This window comes from Pituophis catenifer, unplaced genomic scaffold, assembly GCF_029215685.1.
Source record: "Pituophis catenifer annectens isolate HBS135680 unplaced genomic scaffold, rPitCat1.0.hap2 SCAF_17, whole genome shotgun sequence".
Lineage (NCBI taxonomy): Eukaryota > Metazoa > Chordata > Lepidosauria > Squamata > Colubridae > Pituophis > Pituophis catenifer.
The window spans coordinates 1,354,444-1,373,934 of record NW_027256897.1 but is presented as its reverse complement, the minus strand read 5'-3'; the positions used below and the strand labels follow the sequence as shown (position 1 = coordinate 1,373,934).

At 44.6% G+C, this 19,491-nt stretch overlaps 1 protein-coding gene across 1 annotated transcript; it reads left to right on the top strand.

The window, feature by feature from the left end:
* Positions 1-6,468: 6,468 nt before the first annotated feature.
* On the top strand, positions 6,469-17,591 carry PTGES (prostaglandin E synthase). Its single transcript, XM_070955698.1, has 3 exons — positions 6,469-6,661; positions 10,086-10,168; positions 16,903-17,591. Exons 1-3 carry the CDS (start codon positions 6,554-6,556, stop codon positions 17,147-17,149), a joined length of 438 nt encoding a protein of 145 aa, XP_070811799.1. The 5' UTR covers positions 6,469-6,553; the 3' UTR covers positions 17,150-17,591.
* The last annotated feature ends 1,900 nt before the right edge of the window (positions 17,592-19,491 follow it).

The window sequence follows — 19,491 nt, the reverse complement described above, 5'->3', positions numbered from 1 at the left end:
TCAACCCCCGTGTTGCTCAACCAGTTAAAGCAGGGTGGGGGGATAGCTGAAAGTGTATATAAAGGGACCCCCCCCCCACTCTAAATCGCCATCCTCAGAAGCCATCTTACCTTTCCATATTTTGTAACAAGTAAGTGGCAAAAATCTGAGCTTTCTGTAGTCTCATGAAACCAGAAACTTTTTCAACCTTTTTGTCAATGCGTCAATAGTGACTTTTCAGCACCTTGGACAGCTACACTTCCTATCGCATGAGGTGTAGCCACAAGGAAGTTGTGATGTTGGATAAGCATTTCTCTGAAGTGGTGTAGGGTTTCCTGCCTAAGCAGGGGGTTGGACTAGAAGACCTCCAAGGTCCCTTCCAACTCTGGTATTGTATTGTATTGTATTGTATTGTATTGTATTGTATTGTATTGTATTGTATTGTATTGTATTGTATTGTATTGTATTGTGTTGTGTTTCCCGTCGGCGACATAAATAATTTAATAAATAAATAAACCTGGTCAACTCTTAAGATGTATGGACTTAAACTCCCAGAATTCTGGGAATTGAAGTCCACACGTCTTGGAGTTGCTATGGCTGAGAAAACTCTACGTTAGAACCTCCCGATCAGGTTTGAATTTGAAGGTTTGAATTTTGACGCCCGTTAGATGCTGTAACCGTTGTAAGTGTGAAACACAGACATGAGTCGCTTTTTTCCAGTGCCATGATAATTTTGAACGGTCACTAAACGAATAACAGTGGCTAAGGGAGGCTGGCTTTGGGAAATGTACGTACGTGTGTAAATATTGATCTAATTTGAATGGGATTAGCCAGGTGGTGACCTTTTGGGTCACAAGGAAAAACGATCCGATAGCTTTTTGAAAAGAGATCTTCTCCTCTTTTCAGCCAAGATGCAAATCAATTATTTAGCTGTGTCAGGCCATGCAAAAGTCGGTCGCTGGTGTGCAAATGAGCTGCGTTCAACTTGTTGGTGCGCAAAAAGGAAGGCCCACACCCTTGGGGGACAGGTAAGAGAGGACCTGGGGATCTTGTCAATTCAGGGGGGCAAACTTGCACCTCCCCAAGATTTCTCGGTGTGGAATTCCAGAAGATTCTGGAAGCTGAAATCCAGCAGCTTCGGAAGGCACCATCTTAGGAAAGGCTGGTTGGCATCTTTGGGCAAAATTCCGTGCCACCTGAGCAAAAATGGGGGCAGAAGATGGTATAAGATCAGCAGCTGCCAGGTGTTGTCTAGCCATGTTCATTCACACAACCGTTTTGGGTGTAACAGATTCCAAGTGCAAAATCCAGCAATGCTCTTAGCATCTTAAACCACGATGTGGTTTACAGGTAGTCCTTGACTTAGGACCACAGTTGGGGTGGGACAAAAAATTACCCTTCACTTTCCCCCAGTGCCGTTGTAACTTCAAATGGTGGCTAAATGAAAGCTTGCAAGCCAAGGACTACCTGGCATTAGTTTGAGCCTAAGGTGTTAGCCTGCATGCAGTTAGTCTTATGTGGATGTGGGGGTCCAGGATAGACCTGTTTCAAAGAGGGAAATAGCCTATCCATCTAGCAAATGAACAGGGTAACGTGGTTACTTAAAGAGAGCTGGATGAGAGAAAATTTATTTCAACTTAAAAGGGGATGATAGGTTCAACATACCTACTTCTTCTTTCTACCACCACCCCTTGCTAGCATCCTACTACTACTACTACTCTTGTTATCCTCCTCCTCCTCCTTCTCTTCTTCTTCCTCTTCTTCCTCTTCTCTTCCTTCTCATTCACCTTTTTCTCCTTCTTTCTCTTTTTTCTCTTCTTCTTCTCTTCTTTTTCCTCTTCTTTTCCTCTTCCTCCTCCCCCTCCCTCTTCCTCATTCTCTTCCTCCTCTTCCTCCTCCTTCTTTTCTCTTCTTCCCCTTCTTCCTTCTCTTCCTTCTCCTTCTTTTCCTCCTCCTCCTCCTCTTCCTTCTTTCTCTTCTTCCTTTCCTCTTAATTTTCCTCCTCCTCCTCCAACTCCCCCCCCCAGAAGTTGCTTCCTGCATGGTTTCAATCAATGCGATCAGGTTTCAGAGAGAGATCCTTGCCACTCTGCCCTGTCCAGCTCATCCTCATTTCCTTGCCTTCTTTTGATGCAACAGATCCAACGTTTCTCTGACTAGAATCCCAAGCTACCATCTAGACGTAGATTTGGGATCTGGCTCTTGGGTGAAGTAAAGGCTGAGGAGAAGACAGCCATGACCATCATGGATCCTTGAAGGACAATCTCACCGAACGATGGGTTTCAACACTTCTCCAATCTTCCCAGGTCTTGAAGGCAAAACGCCAGGACTTGGACCAACTGCATAGACTCTCTTGAGCATCTCAGAGAATGCTTCCATTATTGTAAGCCAGTTCTCACTTTCCCGGATCAAGCCTCCTATGATGGGAGGAGCTGTCTGCTCTCCCTTGGTGGAAATCTGGGATGTGACCAGCAAGCCAACATCCTCCAATTCCTTGGAGCTCTCTAGTTTCTCAGAGGGAAAACCTAGCTGGGCGTCTCCTTCTTCCAATGGATCTCCTGGTTCTTCAGGGTCTGTGGTTGACATCTTCAAAGAAGAAGGACTGCTGGCTTCATCTTCTCAACAGACTGGCTCCAATCCAACACTGACTAAGACTTCTGAATTCTCTTAGAGATGGATTACAATAGGATGACCCATCAACCTGATTGCCCTCTGAATACCTAACCTCAATACTTCAGCTCCCAGAATTCTTTAGACCAGCGTTTCTCAACCTTGGCAACTTTTAGGACACGTAGACTTCAATTCCTCGGCCAAGCGGGGCAATTCTGGGAGTTGAAGTCTGTGTGTCTTATGAGAAACACTGCCTTGGACCACTGTTCAGGACTGCGAAGACATATTTTCAGTATTATGTCATGGTTTGGGTGATGGTAGGTGGTTTTATCCCTAAATTAAAATATCAGATTTTTTCTTTATTTCTGGTGGTAACAAATGTGGCATTAATGCAGTTTATAAGGATTTTTTTTCCTACCACCAGGGGGCAGCATGAATAAGTGCTTGAAAAACCCTTACTCCCCTTAGTAGTGACTTAATTCCTAATTGATTTATTAATTAAAACTAATTCTTAATTCATGCTTTGATGTCATCAGAGAGCATAGATCTCAGCAAATGCGCCCATTCAGTAAAGAGCTAAACACCTCCTCCCTTTTCATACTGTGATGGTACGTGGGGCGAAAAATATGCTGCCTAGGAAACGGTCGCATAAGTGAGGACATAGAGGCAGTCCTCGATTTACGACCACAAACGGGAGCAGAATTGCCATCGCTAAGCAAGGCCATTGTTAAGAGGGACATGCCCAATTTTATGACTTCCCCCCATGGTTGTTAAGTGAATCACAGGGTCATTAAGTGGATCCAGATTCCTCCATCGACTTTGCTTGGCGGAAGCTTGGTGGGAAGTCTGCCATTGGTGGGTCACATGGGCCTGGGTGATGCTGTGTGTGACAGTCATAAGTGTGAGGACTTGTAAGTCAATTTTTTTTAGTGCGGTTGTAACTTTCAACAGCCAATTATTAAATGGGTGTAAGTCTACCCACATCCCTTTAAGGAGACATGTCACACATGTGCTGTAAGAATTGAATAAAAGGATCTCGCTTTAATTTGTTTAATTTGGAATCTGCTCCCGAACAACCATTATTCTGTCCAGAATAAGGGACATCAGAAGCTCCAGACCCCTTCTTATCTTGGTACCTTCCCTGGTCATGTTCTAGATGGACCTGTCCATGATGTCACCAGGAGACAGGATTGAATCAATAGACCATGAGAAGAACAGGAGATGAGGGTTGAATCCATGGTCCCTGAGGAGGGCAGGAAGATAACCAGGCTCTTCATCTCAAATTGAGTGGAGCACACCAAACTTAAGGCCCCCTGTGCTCAAGGGTTGGCCCTGACATTAGCCCTGCTCTCTTCTCCTCCTCCTCTCTCCTGTTTACAATAGCAGGAGTGGAACCAGAACATCTGGTGGGAAGGGAAGGGAAGGGAAAAGCAAGCTGGACTGAGTCTCGGGGTCCATGGGTTTGGTTCAGAAGGATCGTCTTTCCAGCTTCCCCTTCCATTAGGCCTCTTTCCAGCTGCTGTTGTGTTTGGAGACGCAACTAAGGATTTGTTAATCTTCTTAAGAAGGTTTTGCATAAGCAAATCCAGTGGTTTAACCCCTGGGAAAGGGGCCCAACTGCGTGCTCCAAACAACAACAAATAAGTCTCTGTGAATTTTTCAGCTGCTGCTCTTGCAGGGGTCTACAAACTGGACCGTGAGCCTTCCCAAGAACGTCAATAGCTCAGGGGGTCTTGGCAACTTTTAAGACTTGTGAACTTCAACGCCCAGAAACCTGGCTGGGGAATTCTGGGAATTGAAATCCACAAGTCTTAAAAGCTGCCAAGATTGGAGAGCCCTGAGCTATTGACGTTCTTGGGAAGACTCTTGGTCAAAAAAAGCAGTGGATGAATGCGCTGGATCAAGAGCAGTCCTTGAAAGTCAACTGGATAATTATGGGCTGCCTAGAATTAAGGAGATTTCCTGGTCCTTCAGAAGTTGTGGGGGCTCCATCACTGGAGGTTTTTAAGAAGATGTTGGGTAACCATTTGTCTGAAGTGGTGTAGGGTTTCCTGCCTAAGCAGGGGGTTGGACTAGAAGACCTCCAAGGTCCCTTCCAACTCTGTTATTCTATTCTATTCTATTCTATTCTATTCTATTCTATTCTATTCTATTCTATTCTATTCTATTCTATTCTATTCTATTTCTATTTCTATTTCTATTTCTATTTCTATTTCTATTTCTATTCGGATTCTTCCATTCTTAACTCTCAAATCATTGTCTAGTCTAGACCAAAGGCATTCAACCTTAGCAACTTTAAGACTTGTGGACTTCAACTCCCAGAATCTCCCAGCCAGGCTGGCCGGGGAATTCTGGAAGTTGAAGTGAACACATTTTAAAAGTGGCCAAAATTGGGCACCCCTGGTCTAGGTTAAACTTTTATGAGGACTCACCCGCCACCCAAACATTGAACAAAATGGAAACTTGTGGCCTGAAGCCGAACCTCCAGAATGAGAGATAATGAAGACACCTTAAAATGCCAGGTGAAGGTGTGTCCCTGTGGGCCAACAATTGAATTGGCATTTTTGGCTGCTTTTATGCAGAGTGTGAAGGCATGCCCGAACAAGAAAGAAAAGTCCGATTGCCAGAAATAAAGATGGCATCATGCATTTTTTCTTGATCATCCTTCTGTATTTCGACACATTGCTTCCGATAATTCCGAAGAAGGTTTGCCCTGCATAAATGAGGCGGCTCTTGGCTGCTTCCTCATCAAATCTCGTTATGAAATTACTCCCTTTCCATTCAGTCCATAAAAGGGAATTGATGACCTGTCCTGGGCAATACATCTCCCTATACTGCAAAAAAAATACACAAATAAATAAAACCCAGACAAAATAATCCATGTCAACAACAACGGTTCAGCCAGACAAACTCAACAGGTAGCTATCGTGGCTTGCCTTGACCTGGTTTGGCATGTTGTGTGAATGGGGCGGGGCTCAAGGAAACTGCAGTGTGAATTTCTTTGTCCTTTACCTGGGGAGAAGATTTATGTTAAGGCTGCTTATTCCTGCTCCTTTGTGAGTCCCCTAATTCGGTGGAAAGGAAACCTTCATCTCAAAATTGTGGAACTCTACAGCTGGATGACCAACCTTGGCATTAATAGGTTGTGTGAATGCAAGCCACTCCGCTCTGAAAACTCAACAGGGGAAAAGCTTAGGCAAAACTGCAGGTGATATTGACATGGTACAATGCACGGATGATGGTACCTAGTTTGGTAATAAGACGTCTGCAAGAAAACCACCAAGCTCAGAGAGCACCAAGGACCCCATAATTCAACCCTGAGCTACAAATATTCTCTTCTATCGTTAAGAAGCACACTTCAACAAACCCTGGTTTAGCACTCTGCCAAACCTTTCTGGGTCTGCCTGTTGCCCAAAACAACAACAAGCCCTCATTGATGGTTTGGCTGTCAGTTTCCACCCCACCAAGGCTAGGTCGGCCAAACAAAGCCGTCTCAGCGCTTAGGGTGCTAATGTAACCCCAGTTTTAATCACTCAGAAGGGCCCCTGGAGGTCTTCTAGTCCAACCCCCTGCTGAAGCAGGAAGCCCTAAGTCTATACCATTTCAGACAAACTATTTCCATCCATTGTCTTGCCTTCTGGTGCTTTGGAGAATAGGGTCGACCCCCCTCTTCTTTGTCTCAACATCTTGTTTCGTAACGTGGGGGAGGCAATATTCCCAAAATTTGATTCTAGTTAGATTGGTTTCTGCTCCGCCTCTGGTACAAACGCAGCCAGAAGTTACCGCGGTTTATTAACGCGTTACCCGAAGCGAAAGTGGCTGTACTCGAGGTCGTAAGTGGCGGCGATGTGTGGCTGATCGTGAAGGAGGGCTGATCCTCAGCCACCCCCTTCTTAATCGCCAGCCTATATAGCCCGTGCCAGAAGGCGTCCAGAAACAGTCCTTTCCTCTCCGGCGGGCCAAAATGATGCAAGACGAGGTTTTTGCGTCTTTCGTTTTTTTCGCCACGCTTTTGATCCTGAAGATGTACGCCGTGGCTATCCTGACGGGGCAGGTCAGACTTCGGAGAAAGGTAAGCCCCAAAGGGACGGGGGTTGGTGGGCAGCGAAAGGAAGGGTCCTTTCCTTGCAAATTCTTTGGAAAGAGGAGCGAATTCCTGGCCGCAGGAATCTCGCAGCATCACCGGTTGGACATCGAGCAGCCGTCTGCCTCTTTCCCGCTCGCGCCTGCCTGCTTTTTGCAGCTGAAAAGGGGGTGGGCGGGTGTTTTAGGGGGCGCAGGAGGTGTAACCACATTTGAGAGGTATTCTGGCTTCTCGGAGACTTGGGGTTCCAGAGCCCATTATCCCCAGCGAAGAAGCTGGGACCTTCCCTAAGAGAGGGGGAAAAACAGCAATGTATTGCAAGCGATGCTTTTCTCCGAAGGCGCAAGGAAAGGAATGTTTGAGGCTTTTAAAATATGGGGATTTTATTTTTATTTTAAATATTGTTTTAGGATCCAATCTGTGCCGGTCATTGGGACAAAGAGGTTCTAGCTTTCTGGAGCCCATCCTCAGGGAATTGTGTGCTGTGTGTGGTATTTATATGGTGGCTGTTGGGTGAAGCTTTTTAGATATCGATTGGGGTGTTGATGCTTGCTAGTAAGTGGTTTATTAAGCCACCATATAAATACCACACTCAGTCTCAGAGTAGCCCAAGGCACATAGAGAAGTTCCCAGAGGATGAGCTACAGTGTGACTCCCAAAACTTGGCAGAATAAACCTCTGGTCCCCCATGACCCGGGGTGAAATCCAGCAGGTTCTGACAGGTTCTGGAGAACCGGCAGTGGAAATTTGGAGTAGTTCAGAGAACCGGCAAATACCACCTCTGGCTGGCTCCAGAGTGGGGTGGGAAGGAAGATTTTGCAATATCCTTCCCCAAGGAGTGGGGTGGGAATGGGGATTTTGCAGTATCCTTCCTCTGGAATGGGGAGGGAATGGGGATTTTGCAGTATCCTTCCCCTGCCACGCCCAACAGCCCTTCCTGCACCCTCTGGCCTATTCGGCTTAAAAGGATCCTGCAGGTTCTTTCCATTTACTTAAATCCCTGTCTTTGCAACTTCGATAGAATTAAATATTTCTGCGAGATGCTCAATTCCGTCTTTTGGGAATACGACTCCACACTGTATTAGAATCCTTAGCTTGTAATATTCTAAAATGGGATTTTTGTGTGCAAATGATTTGAAGTTAGAGCCAAGCTGGATAAAACCAGATCCTGGAGCCTTCTTTATTTCTAACAGTGCCAGCACATAAAAGAAATATAATAGCTTTTTAAAAAAACACTGTGTTTGTGGATTAAATAGAAGGCCAGGTGCATAACTCCATGGCACACCCGACAAAGATTGTGTCATTTTAAAAACTTGTTCATGCTTGGATTTAGGCATGGAGCGATCTGTACTTTCCTGTTTAAATGGGGCATTTGGCATTTGATGCAGAAATGTCTAAATTCAGCCCTGGGGATCACCAGGCCATTAACTCTTGATTGCTCTGGACCTCCAGTGATGGACAATTTCTGGAGGCAAGTTGTTCCACTGATTAATCATTCTCACTGTCAGGAAATTTCTCCTTAGTTCTAGGTTGCTTCTCTCCATCCTCCATTCTCTCCATAGGTTGCTTCTTGTCCTGCCTTCAGATGCTTTGGAGAATAGTTTGACCCCCTCTTCTTTGGGGCAGCCCCTCAAATATTGGACCACTGCCATCATGTCACCCCAATCCAAAAAAACCCAACCTTGCAATTAGATTTTATTAAATGCAAAGAGGGAGCCCATGTTATTCCATCCTTGCAACCCTTAAGAGGAGTGGACTTCAACTCCCAGAATTCCCCAGAACGTAACAGTCTTAAAACTCTTGTGCAACATTGACGTCATCTGAGCTCCGGTATTAAATTTAAACCTGACCACCAATATATTTCCTACCACGGCTGACGGCAAAATAGAAATTACATCAGTGGGAATTTTTTTTTTTTATTGGGGATACCACGACATTTCAAAGTTGGGGTTTTTTTAAAGTGTTGAAACGTGAGATATTCAAATAGTTTTCTTGGAAAACTTTTTTGCAGGGAATGGCTGACGTCAATGCTTTTGCAATCTGGCTTTATTCTTTAATAAGAAGCAGCTGTTTTGAAGTGGTAGAAAGGGGTGTAAGATTTAAAGATTGCCAAAAAGGGACCATGGCTGCTGTGGGGGGGGGATGGAGGGGGGGGGGTCCTGCCGAGAAGCCGATAACCCTTCATAGCAAGAGAAACGAGCAGCGGAAAATAAACCCCCCAGCCTGTCTTTTCAGGATTCATAATCCATGAAGGTTTTAAAGCAGGCAGGAGGAGGAACTGTTTATCCTTGCGAGCAAAGTTATGGCTTTTCCTCTTGAGCTCTCTTGCAAAAAGAAGAGCTTGTGTTCTAGCTTGAGGAAATAAGGTATATTTCTTTTAAAAAGCCTTCTGCAAGTTTTGGAAGTAGACAAAAACAAAAAAAATTGGCCAAAATGTCTCCCACCCTTTTTTTTTCTTTGCTGTGGGCAGATCTCCCCTTATTAAATGTAGTATTTTGAAATTGATACCTCCCTTTGCAGAACCAATAAAGCAAAATGCAAAACTTGTGTTTGTAATGGCAAACTTGGCTTGCCCTGAAATACTAAATGACGCTAAAACGTACAAATTAATAACCGATGAAGCCTAGAAAACATTGTGGGGTCCTTGGTGTTCTCTGAGCTTGGTTGTTTTCTTGTGGACGCTTCATTTACCAAACATCATCAGTACTAGGAGAGAGTGAAGAAGAAAGATTGGACACCCATTTGTATGGGGTCTCCTGCCTTGGGCAGGGGGTTGGACTAGAAGACCTCCAGGGTCCCTTCCGAGTCTTATGATTCTATGTTCTAATCTATTTAATTCTCGTAATTTTAGCTGCATCTATATTTATAATTGGTTTCTGTACTTCTATTTTTTAATCCGGAGTCATTCTGGATAGCGAGATGGGCAACATATGAATTTAAATAAATATGCTCCTCCCTGACCCCCTAGCTTTCTCCCTGCAGGGACTTCTCTTTCCAACGAGGGAAATGAAACAATGCCCATCTCTTCCCTTCCTTCTCCTCCCCACCATTGGACCAGGCCCAAAATTCATATCTCAATCGTTTCTTCAGGCAGAAGCGCCACACCTTTCCCGGATGTTTAGGTTTGATAAGATATTTAAAAAATTTACTAGATGGGGAGAGGCCACTCTGAGAAGAACAGACAATGGAGGTTGCTTGTGTCTGTTCTGATTCACCACTTACTACATGGAGAATATGAATGAATGGTAGGAGAACTTCTCCTTGATGTCTATGGAGATTCTCAGTCATCCCAGGTCATAGTTGTCCCCAAAAGGTGCTTTTTGTGTCAGAAAAAAACAAAAGCGCCATCAGTTGTGATTGGATGAATATTCTCCTTGGATGTTCATTGTCTTCTCCTTCCGGTCCTTTCCAGGCCTTTGCCAATCCTGAGGATGCGCTGAAACATGGTGGCTTGGAGTTCCACAGAGAAGATCCCTATGTGCAGAGGTGTCTTAGGTAAGTCATCCTGGGGGGGATCAGCCATGGTCAGCTCAGCAAGGTAGACCAGACAAAGAAACAGGCCCTATATAGGCCTACAACTACTTTGATTAGAATAGCTCTAGTGAGAGAAACTTTGCAAGCTGAATCGGCTTCTCTCCTCTCCTTCTCCTCACTCCTCTCATCTCTTCTTGCTCCTCTCTTCCCTCCTCTCTTCTCTCCTCCTCATTCCTCCCTCTCCTCTTCTTTTTCTTCCAGCATCTCTCCACTATGCTGTGGATCTGTTTTTCCTTGGGGGAAGGATCCTTCTCACTTCCATCCTCCATCATCAAATTAACCAAGGATAATATGGCTGGCCAATCAATTCTATCAAGCCAGTTTTGACCTTCTAGCAAGACTTTGCCCTAAGCCCATAGGCTCAGTCGTGGCTTGTCTGCTGTGGTTTAAGGCAGGCCTGAGACCCCCCCCTCCCTAAGGGCTGTGGATGTCCCCCAAATCTTTTGGGAGGATCTCTAGAACCTTCCCCCATCGCTGGAACTGGGTCCCATCTTTTCAAAGCAAAAAAATTGTGTGCCAGACATGCAGTTTGTCTTATCGCCTAATAAACTTTGATTTATCTGAAAAGGGATAGCCTTGCATTTCAAAGGGATGTGATTAATTTTGCAACTTTCCTATTAATCAGTCTGATTTCCCACAGTATATCCCTTAGAGTAATATTTTTTTTTCCTTTTTGTTAGTATTCAACCCTGGGTAGAAAGACCAGAGGCCCCTGATGTAAAAACATCCTGCCTTGTGCAATTTCAGACTTGTAAATCTCTCCTTTTCCTGAGTGAGGCTGGCGATGACAAGACTGATCTGAACAGGAATGTAAGTCCCAAGTGCCAAGGAGCGATGGGCGTTGAGTTCACAAAGCATGCAACCCAGGTTAACAAAGCATTTTCCCCCCCACCTGGCATTCTTCGCCTGGTTATTTAGCAGGCCAGAGGTTTTTTTTTTTTTTTATACCCAGATGGCCTTTTATACTCTTTTGTAAAAATACTTAGGAAATAGGGCCTGGCTGTGAAAACTGCCTCTCCTTGTTCCTCCCTGATAGTCCATTTATGGTCTGTTGCAAAATAAAGAATACAGAAGAACAGAACTGGAAGGGAACTTGGAGGTCCCCTTGCTCAAGGAGACTCTATAACATTTCCAATCTCTTCTTGAAAACCTCAGTGATGAAGCACCCACAACTTCTGGTGGCAAGTCGTTCCACTGGTTAATTGTTCTTGTTGTCATGAAGTTTCTCTTCCTAGGTTGCTTCTCTCCTTGATGAGTTTCCATCCGTTGTTTCTTGTCCTGCCTTCAGGTGCTTTGGAGAATAGGTAGACCCCCTCTTTTCTGTGACAGCCCCTCAAATATTGGAAGATGCTATCATGTCATCCTTTTCTCCATTAATCTACACATATGTGGTTCCCTCAACCATTCACTGATATAATTTAGCCTCCAGTCCCCTCATCATCTTTGTTGCTCTTCTGGGCACTCTTTCTAGGGTCTCAATTTTTGGGAGGTTGTATCGGTGACTAAAACTGGACGCGATATTCCAAGTGTGATCTCACCAGTGCAGTATAAAGTGGTACTATCACTTCTTGGGATCTTGATTCTGTCCCTCTGTTGATGCAGCCTAGGATTGGGTTGGCTTTTTGGGCTGCTGCCACACCCGGCTGGCTCATGTTTAAGTGATTATCCACTAGGACTCTCACAGTTATTATTACTGAGCCAGGTACCACCTACAGCAGATCTCTACATTTGGCTTTTCGTGCCTAAGTCTGTAAACTTTAAACACTTTAATCCTCGACCAGGGGAATAATCTTGATTTCTCCAGGCAAGAGAAAGGAATTTGATTGAGGAAAGGAAAGCAACCCTTGTTTATTTAACTTTTAAAATCTCCTACGTTATTCCTCCTCCTCCTCGCTTCTCTGTTCTTATTCCAGCCAACCGTCGCAAAAAAAGAAGTTTGTTCTAGTTTAGGAAACTTCAGAGAAAGCGACGGAGCTTTGGGGAAGATTTACAACATATTGTTTGCTTTCAGCTAAAAAGTTGGCTCCAGATTGCAAGCTAAAAAAGTGGGATAGGATTTTTCAGCTTGGTTAGTTTGCAAAGAACGTGGCCTCCGTGGCTGAGGGCTGGCTGGCATTTGTCCAGGACCTGTGGCATTTTGCTGGATGGCCCCTCCCTTTTTTTTTTTTTGTTGCAAAGCTTGAGGGGAGACCCGATGGAAAAAGAAACACCTTTTAAACTTAAGCTTTTTTGCTATTCAGTGAATTGACTATAATTAATGGGATTCCTTCCAGCGTGTTTAATTGTGTTTTCTGCAGCCTGGCAATTCTGCTGGAGTGGGGGAAGGAAAACCCTGGGAACTCAGGCATTTTTCAAAGAGTTGTAGAATCAAGGGGCTGGAAGGGTCCTTGCAGGTCTTCTAATGCTTGAGCAAGAGACTTCATACCATCCCAGATGAATGATTGTCCAAACGTTTCTTTAAAATCTCCAGGGATGGAGCAACCACAACTTCTGGTGGCAAACTATTCCGCTGGCTAATTCTCACTGTCAGGAAATTCCTCCTTAATTCTAATTGCATCTCCCTTGAATGATCTTCTACCCATTGCTTCTTGTAAAGACCTTTTCATTTCTAGTTCGATGAAAAGAAGGACTAGGGATGACATGATAGCACTGTTCCAATATCTCAGGGGCTGCCCCAAAGAAGAGGGAGTCAAGCTATTCTCCAAAGCCCCTGAGGGCAGGACAAGAAGCAATGCATGGAAACTAATCAAGGAGAGAAGCAATTTAGAACTAAGGAGAAATTTCCTGACAGTGAAGACAATTAATCAGTGGAACGACTTGCCTCCAGAAGTTGTAAATGCTCCAACACTGGAGGTTTTTAAGAAGATGTTGGATAACCATTTGTGCGAAGTGGTGTAGGGTTTCCTGCCTAAGCAGGGGGTTGGACTAGAAGACCTCCAAGGCCCCTTCCAACTTTGTCATTCTGTTATTCATTGAACTAATACAGGTTGTCCTCCACTTACAACAGTTCATTGTTCAACGTCACAACAGCATTGAAAAATGTGACTTCTGACCATTTTTCACAGTTGCAGCCTTTGCAACCTCCTCATAGTCACACCATCAAAATGTGGATGCTTGGCAACTGGCTCATATTTATGATAGCCAGTGATGATGGAGAAGAACATGTGAAGGAGGCTACTTCATCACCTTCTCAACTCTCAGAGACATGGAGAGCACAAGCAGGAACTGAATGGCCTGCCCATCAGGAAAAAAAAGAGAAAGTTGAGGGAGACAATTTAATGACCGAAGTCCAAAGGCCTTGGTGAAGTGATTGGATTGTTTTCCTTCTATATTTTTAATGTCTTGACGGTTTTCCTTTGTTATAACCTCCGTGTAACCCAAGGAGAACTTGTTGTAACTCATTCTTTCTTCCCCAGTATTTCCTCCCTGCCTTGAGGGCCGAAGAATGATTTACACTCTGAATTTCCTAGCCAAAGAGGGCAGAGTTTCTCCAAAGTATAATACCTAGGCAAGAAATCCCTTAATTAGGTCATCAGAAGGTTAATCTTCAACAACACCAACAAAATAGCTCTGTCTGAGTTGTGTTTTTGCCCTGGGCTGAAATATGGGCAGGAAGTAGCTGAAGTTGGGTGCCTTAGATCATAACCTTGCCTTGTTTATATAATCTCCCATTAACAACTTTGGGAGATGGCCAAAGGTGGGTGTGTCCATGAATTTTTGTCAAGCGATCCCGCAAGCTGCGAGTCCCTCTTGATTCTTTTTATCTCTACCGGACCCAGTTGGCGTTGCAGATAGGGAATCTGCCCTTGCCAAAGATGACTGCAAGACCCACGGGAAATGGCTGGAGAGCACCACTGTGGTAGCCGTAGATTTATTTTTTTGCCTCTTCGGTGAATGGGGGAGGTGGGGATGGAATCCAGTTGTGGGTGTCATTCCATGCAAGTTTAGAGTTGAGTAGCTTATTTTGGCCTTGAGCCCTTCTCTTGAAGTTGAACCTAGACAGTTGAGGAGGTTCTTTTGACCTTGAGCCCTTCTCTTGAATTTGAATCTAGACAGTTGAAGAGCTTCTTTTGACCTCAAGTCCTTCTCTTAAAGTTGAGCCTAGAGATTTGAGCTTCTTTTGGTCTTGAGCCCTTCTCTTGAAGTTGAATCTAGACAGTTGAGGAGGTTCTTTTGACCTTGAGTCCTTCTCTTGAAGTTGAACCCTAGAGGGTTGAGGAGCTTCTTTTGACCTCAAGTCATTCTTGAAGATGAAGCTCCTGGCCAACTGTACATTTGCGTGGATAAACAAAACCCATTTCAGAGGGATTTCTCATTGCCAAGGCTACATTCAAGTGGATTTATTGGGTGTTTATCTGTCTTGCAATAACACAGCGGATTACAGACATGAACTTTTGCCTCAGATGCCGTGTTCTCTGGCCCATGAGCTGTATGCAGAGAGATTTATGTAAAAATCCCAGGCCGGGCTCTGACTTCTGGGAAGGATTTGCATGGTTGATATTGTAGACGGCAGGTATGCAAAGACCCTTTGGATTTTTCGTGGAAGTTGTGAGGGAGGAAAGTACAGGCAATCCTTGACTTGCAACCATTTTGTTTAGTGACTTTTTGAAATTGCAGCAGACCCGAAGAAAGTGGCTTATGACCATTTTTCACATTTTTGACTGTTGCAGGATTTTAATACATAAAATGAGAGTAAACACCATTCCCTTGTTACCTAGTTTGGAAATGAAACATCTGCAAGAAAATAACCATGCTCAGAAAGCACCAAAGATCCCTCATTTCAACCCCAAGCTGCAAATATCCTCCTTTATGCAAATGGTCATTAAGCAAACGGATGTAAGTTGAGGGCTACCTGTACAAACTTTTGCTGTTGGCTGTCTTCCATAAATCCCGATTACACAACAAGCCACGTCTTTGCCGAATGCGTGAACCCAGTTAGAGGTATGGACTGCAGGCTCCAATTCACCAATTAGGTGTCACCAATTATTTGTTTCGGACTGCAGCTGACTCGGGTTAGATGGGATTTTCCACTAGTCAAGAAAAAGATGAAATCAAAGTTTGTTTTTAAGATGTTTGTCAATTTTTTTTTTTTTTTTTTGCAAAACCAGCCAACCGTAATTTGTTGGGAAACTGCTTTCTCTGTGACTTGTTTTTCCTCTGAGATTTCTGGCAAAACCTTGTGAATTAAACTGGGGGAGCCAGTTTGATGATAATCATTGTAATTATCTGGCAGGTTTTCTGTTCTTTTTTTTTTTTTTTCTTTTCCTAATGATGTGATTAAATGTTATTTAAGTCAGTCGTGGAGTTTCCAACCCAGCCTCCTAACAGAATCCGTTCGCTGAATAATTGTGCCTTGTATTGGGAATGCGGAATCTGTTTGTTCCTTTTGCAAAGCTTAAGTTTCAAAGAGAGGGTTTTGCATTTCAATAGTGGACTAAAAATGGAGAACAGAATTAATTTTCTTCTTCCAAATTAGAATGTCTCTCCCAGATCTGCATTTCTCTTCCCATCTGAAGATGGCCAACATGTTTCTTCTCAGTCTTCTGTCCTCCAGACTGAAACATGAGGTCTTCAACTGTGTTCAGAAATCATGTCTTGGGGTCTCCGTCAGAGGTGGGAGTCACTTACCTTCCCTACCGGTTCGCAAATGTGAGCGCACACATGTGCTCTGTGCCTGGCCTTCCACCCCTGCACAGTGCTCGCGCATTACATCCGGGCAAGTGGGCGGAGCCTCCTGCAGTAGCCACTACCAGTTATACCTCTGAACCGGTGAAGATTCTCCGTCATCCGCGTGATGCGTTGTCCCAAAGGTGCTTTTTCAAAAATCAATTGGACATCTTTGTTTTTACTTGAAGACGTTTCACTTCTCATCCAGGAAACTTCTTCCGTTCATCATTCTTCCGTTTAGAACCGAGGAAGGCTTCTTGGATGAGAAGGGGAACATCTTCAAGCAAAAAACAAAGATGTTTTTGAGGTGACTCTTGGAAAAGCACCTTGTCGTGACCGAGGCCCACGTAGTGATTACCAAATACAATTCAGTCCCGAAAAAAAATATTTTATTAAAACAGCTGAGAATTAATTCATTCTCAGCTTAGTCCAAAACAAATTCTTCATAACCAGTCCCACGGTCTTATCACCAACTTTTGATGTCTTTGGCAACCTGCCAAAGGCTTTTCTTGGAAAAAAACCCACAAAGTTCAAGAGAAGCTGACAAGAAGCACTGGAATCAACGTTGCTTTTCTACACAGAGCCCAAGAGCCTTTGCTGCTCTTTTAAGCCTTCTGGGAGGGGCAAATCATCTCCTGGCCTTACTCCTGAGTCGTCCTTTTTGCTTCAGCTGCTCTTGCCTTCTGGCAGCTCTGCGCATGCGTGCACTAGGAACAGGCTCCTCCTCTGCTGTCCAACTCTGGAGGCTCCGGAGTCTGCGCATCGCTCCCAGATAGCCCTGGCCCCATCTTTGCCTCTGACACAGAGCCCTCGCCCGGGCCTTCCCCAGACTCCAGGACTGGCCCATTGTCCACCCCAGCCTCCTCACAACACACCTTTGGGATTCCTCTGAATCTGCTCTAACCTGTCCATCTTCTTCTGGAACCCCATAATAGTACCCAGAAGCTCAGGTGAGTCTTCCCGATGTTGGGTCTAAAAAGGACCAAGCCTAATCAGGTTCCCCTTCTGTGTCCTTCTCTTGTCTCCAGAGTTCATCGCAACGACATGGAAAATATCTTCCCGTTCCTCTTCATCGGGGCTATCTATTGCTTCCTGCATCCCAATCCGGTGGTGGCTCGGATCCACTTTCTGATTTTCTTCCTCGGCCGGATGGTTCACACCGCGGCGTACCTCCTCAAGCTGAAACCACCCATCCGGTCCATGTCCTACAGCGTGGCTCAGATTCCGTGTTTCTCCATGGCTTTGCAGATCCTCATTTCAGTGATCGGACGCTAGTGACCGTCCCTCAGTGGCTCTTGCATGACATTGAAGGGAGGACGTTGAAGGGATAGCAAGAGTTCAAACAGAAATAATAAATGTTTCACCTTATGGCTGAGTTATTATTAACTAGTTCTGGCTTTTCTCTCTTGAGAGAAAAAGACTATAATGGATGGATTTCTTTATCTCCTGGTCTCTGCTTGTAAGGCGTGGATGATAATTTTGTAATGTCCAGGTTTGCTTTGGAGAAATGTAAGATGCGGGCAAGCCTGAACCATCACAACTTGGGTGGGTGTGAGTGAAAAGAGTTTTTCCTGCATCAGTTGAAGGATGAAACACTTTCTCATCTAGATCTAACCTCCGCTGAAACCTCTCGAGGTGCCCATTCCAGCGACGAGATGTTCAGAGTCCAGCGTGGGTTGAGTTACGGACACGTCTCTTCATATTCACACCGTTTGTAAGGGAAGAAATAAAAACAAAATTAAAAAATATTTGCACTCCTGGCATTTTTCCATCCCCAAGCTTTCTTAAATAAGCTTTGCAGTTGGCGCTGAGTTTCTTTTAAAAGTTGGTGTAAAAGCTCTTGTTTTTAGAGGACGTTTTTCTCAACCCTCTCAAACTTTCATCCGGCTATGTCTTGGAGGCCCTTCAGATTGGAATTGCTCAGTTCCCAGAATTCCCCAGTCGGGACAGACACCGCTGAGAATTCTGGGTGTTGGAGGAGGTCCTTCAGAGGCATAGATTTCTAAGTACAAATTATCAGATTCTCAATAAATGTTAAGAGCGGAAATGTCTAAGCGGAAAAGCAATTAGATGGTGGGACCAATGACCCACAAGAGTGACTTCAAGTTTGGGTGAATTCAAGCTGAGCCAGGACAGGTATCTCTCAGAAAATCTTGAATTCTTTTCCCGAGTAGCAGGTTGTACGGGAAGTCCTCTTCCAACTCGGTGAACAAGTGTTTACTATGTGTATAGGTACTGCTATTTGTTGTAGTTGTTTTACCTGGCTTCTGTACCTCACCAAGGTCACAACAACTGGCATCCCGCAGCCAAAGCAGGTCCCATCTCAAGAAGCTAAGCACAGTCAAACCGGGTTCATACTTGAATGGGAGACCACTCGGAGATCTTCAGGCCGCAGCTATCACCACTCACTCATTTCATCGTGAAGGATGAGCTCTTCCCTTCAAATGGAGCCTTTTTTTTGGTGACTCATCAGCCTCTCTGCTCGCAGGCCCTCCTGGCTGCTGGCCCATCTGCGCCAAGCACGTCACGGGAAAAACGGGGTGGTTGGGTTCCCAAGAGGATGTGCAGAGTTCAGAGCAAATCTAAAGTAAAAGAGAGCAGGAAGTGAAATAGACCAGAAACCCTAGAGCCGTGCTTCTAATTTATTTATTTTTAGTAAAGTTTCTTACCTGTATGTCAATGAAGGTTCTAAGTCATCCAGTTAAAGTTATCGAGAACTTTTGAATCACGGCTTCTTCTCTATTAAAAAAAAAAGGCCAGTTGCCATGACTCAACTTCCAGATTTCTCACCTTTAGTTGCCCCTCCCTGAATGGAATGAATGAGCTGGGAGGGACCTTGGAGGTCTTCTCCTGCTCAAGCAGGAGAACTGACAGTATTTCAGACAAGTGACTGTCTAGTCTCTTCTTAAAAAACATCCAATGATAGAGCACCCACAATTTCTGGAGGCAAGCCCTCCCCCTGGTTAAGGTGGAAGGATGTGGACACTCGTCCTTCATCCCCACGAGGGGAAAATCCCTAAAATAAAACACTCAGAAATGATTCCGTATCTGTGTGTCCACAGGGAGATTTTTGCTGGCTGCAAACATTTTTTCTGAAATGTTCATTATGCATTTGATGATGCAACACTGCCCTCTAGTGTCTCTTTTTATCTACAGCTGGCTACGTTGTATTTAAATTTTTTTTATTCTTTTACTGGCAATGCTAAAATCACATTTTAGATTTAACAGATTAACAGAGTTGGAAGGGACCTTGCAGGTCATCTAGTCCAACCCCCTGCCCAAGCAGGAGACCCTACATCTGCCTCTACCTAGGATCGAACTCACAACCTCCTGATTGTGAGGCAAGAGCTCTGCCTCTAGGCCACTGGGTCTTGTATATAGATAATTCCCAGAAATCAGTATTGGATTCCAGAAATGGACTGCTAGGAATTATCCTATATATGATCACAAAAGAGCCGGTTTTGTCTAGTGGCTAAGGCACCTGGCTTAGAAAGTGGGAGATGGTGAGTTCTAGTCCTGCCTTAGTCATGAAAGCCGACTCGGTAATTTTGGGCCAGTCCCTCTTTCTCAGCCCAGGGTGGTTGTTGTGGGGAAAATAGGAGGAAGAAGGCGATATG

Coding starts and splice junctions, on each gene's coding strand:
- PTGES (XM_070955698.1), top strand. CDS start 6,554: ATGATGCAAGACGAGGTTTTTGCGTCTTTCGTTTTTTTCGCCACGCTT. Junction 6,662..10,085: donor AGGTCAGACTTCGGAGAAAG/GTAAGCCCCAAA, acceptor GGTCCTTTCCAG/GCCTTTGCCAATCCTGAGGA. Junction 10,169..16,902: donor TATGTGCAGAGGTGTCTTAG/GTAAGTCATCCT, acceptor TCTTGTCTCCAG/AGTTCATCGCAACGACATGG.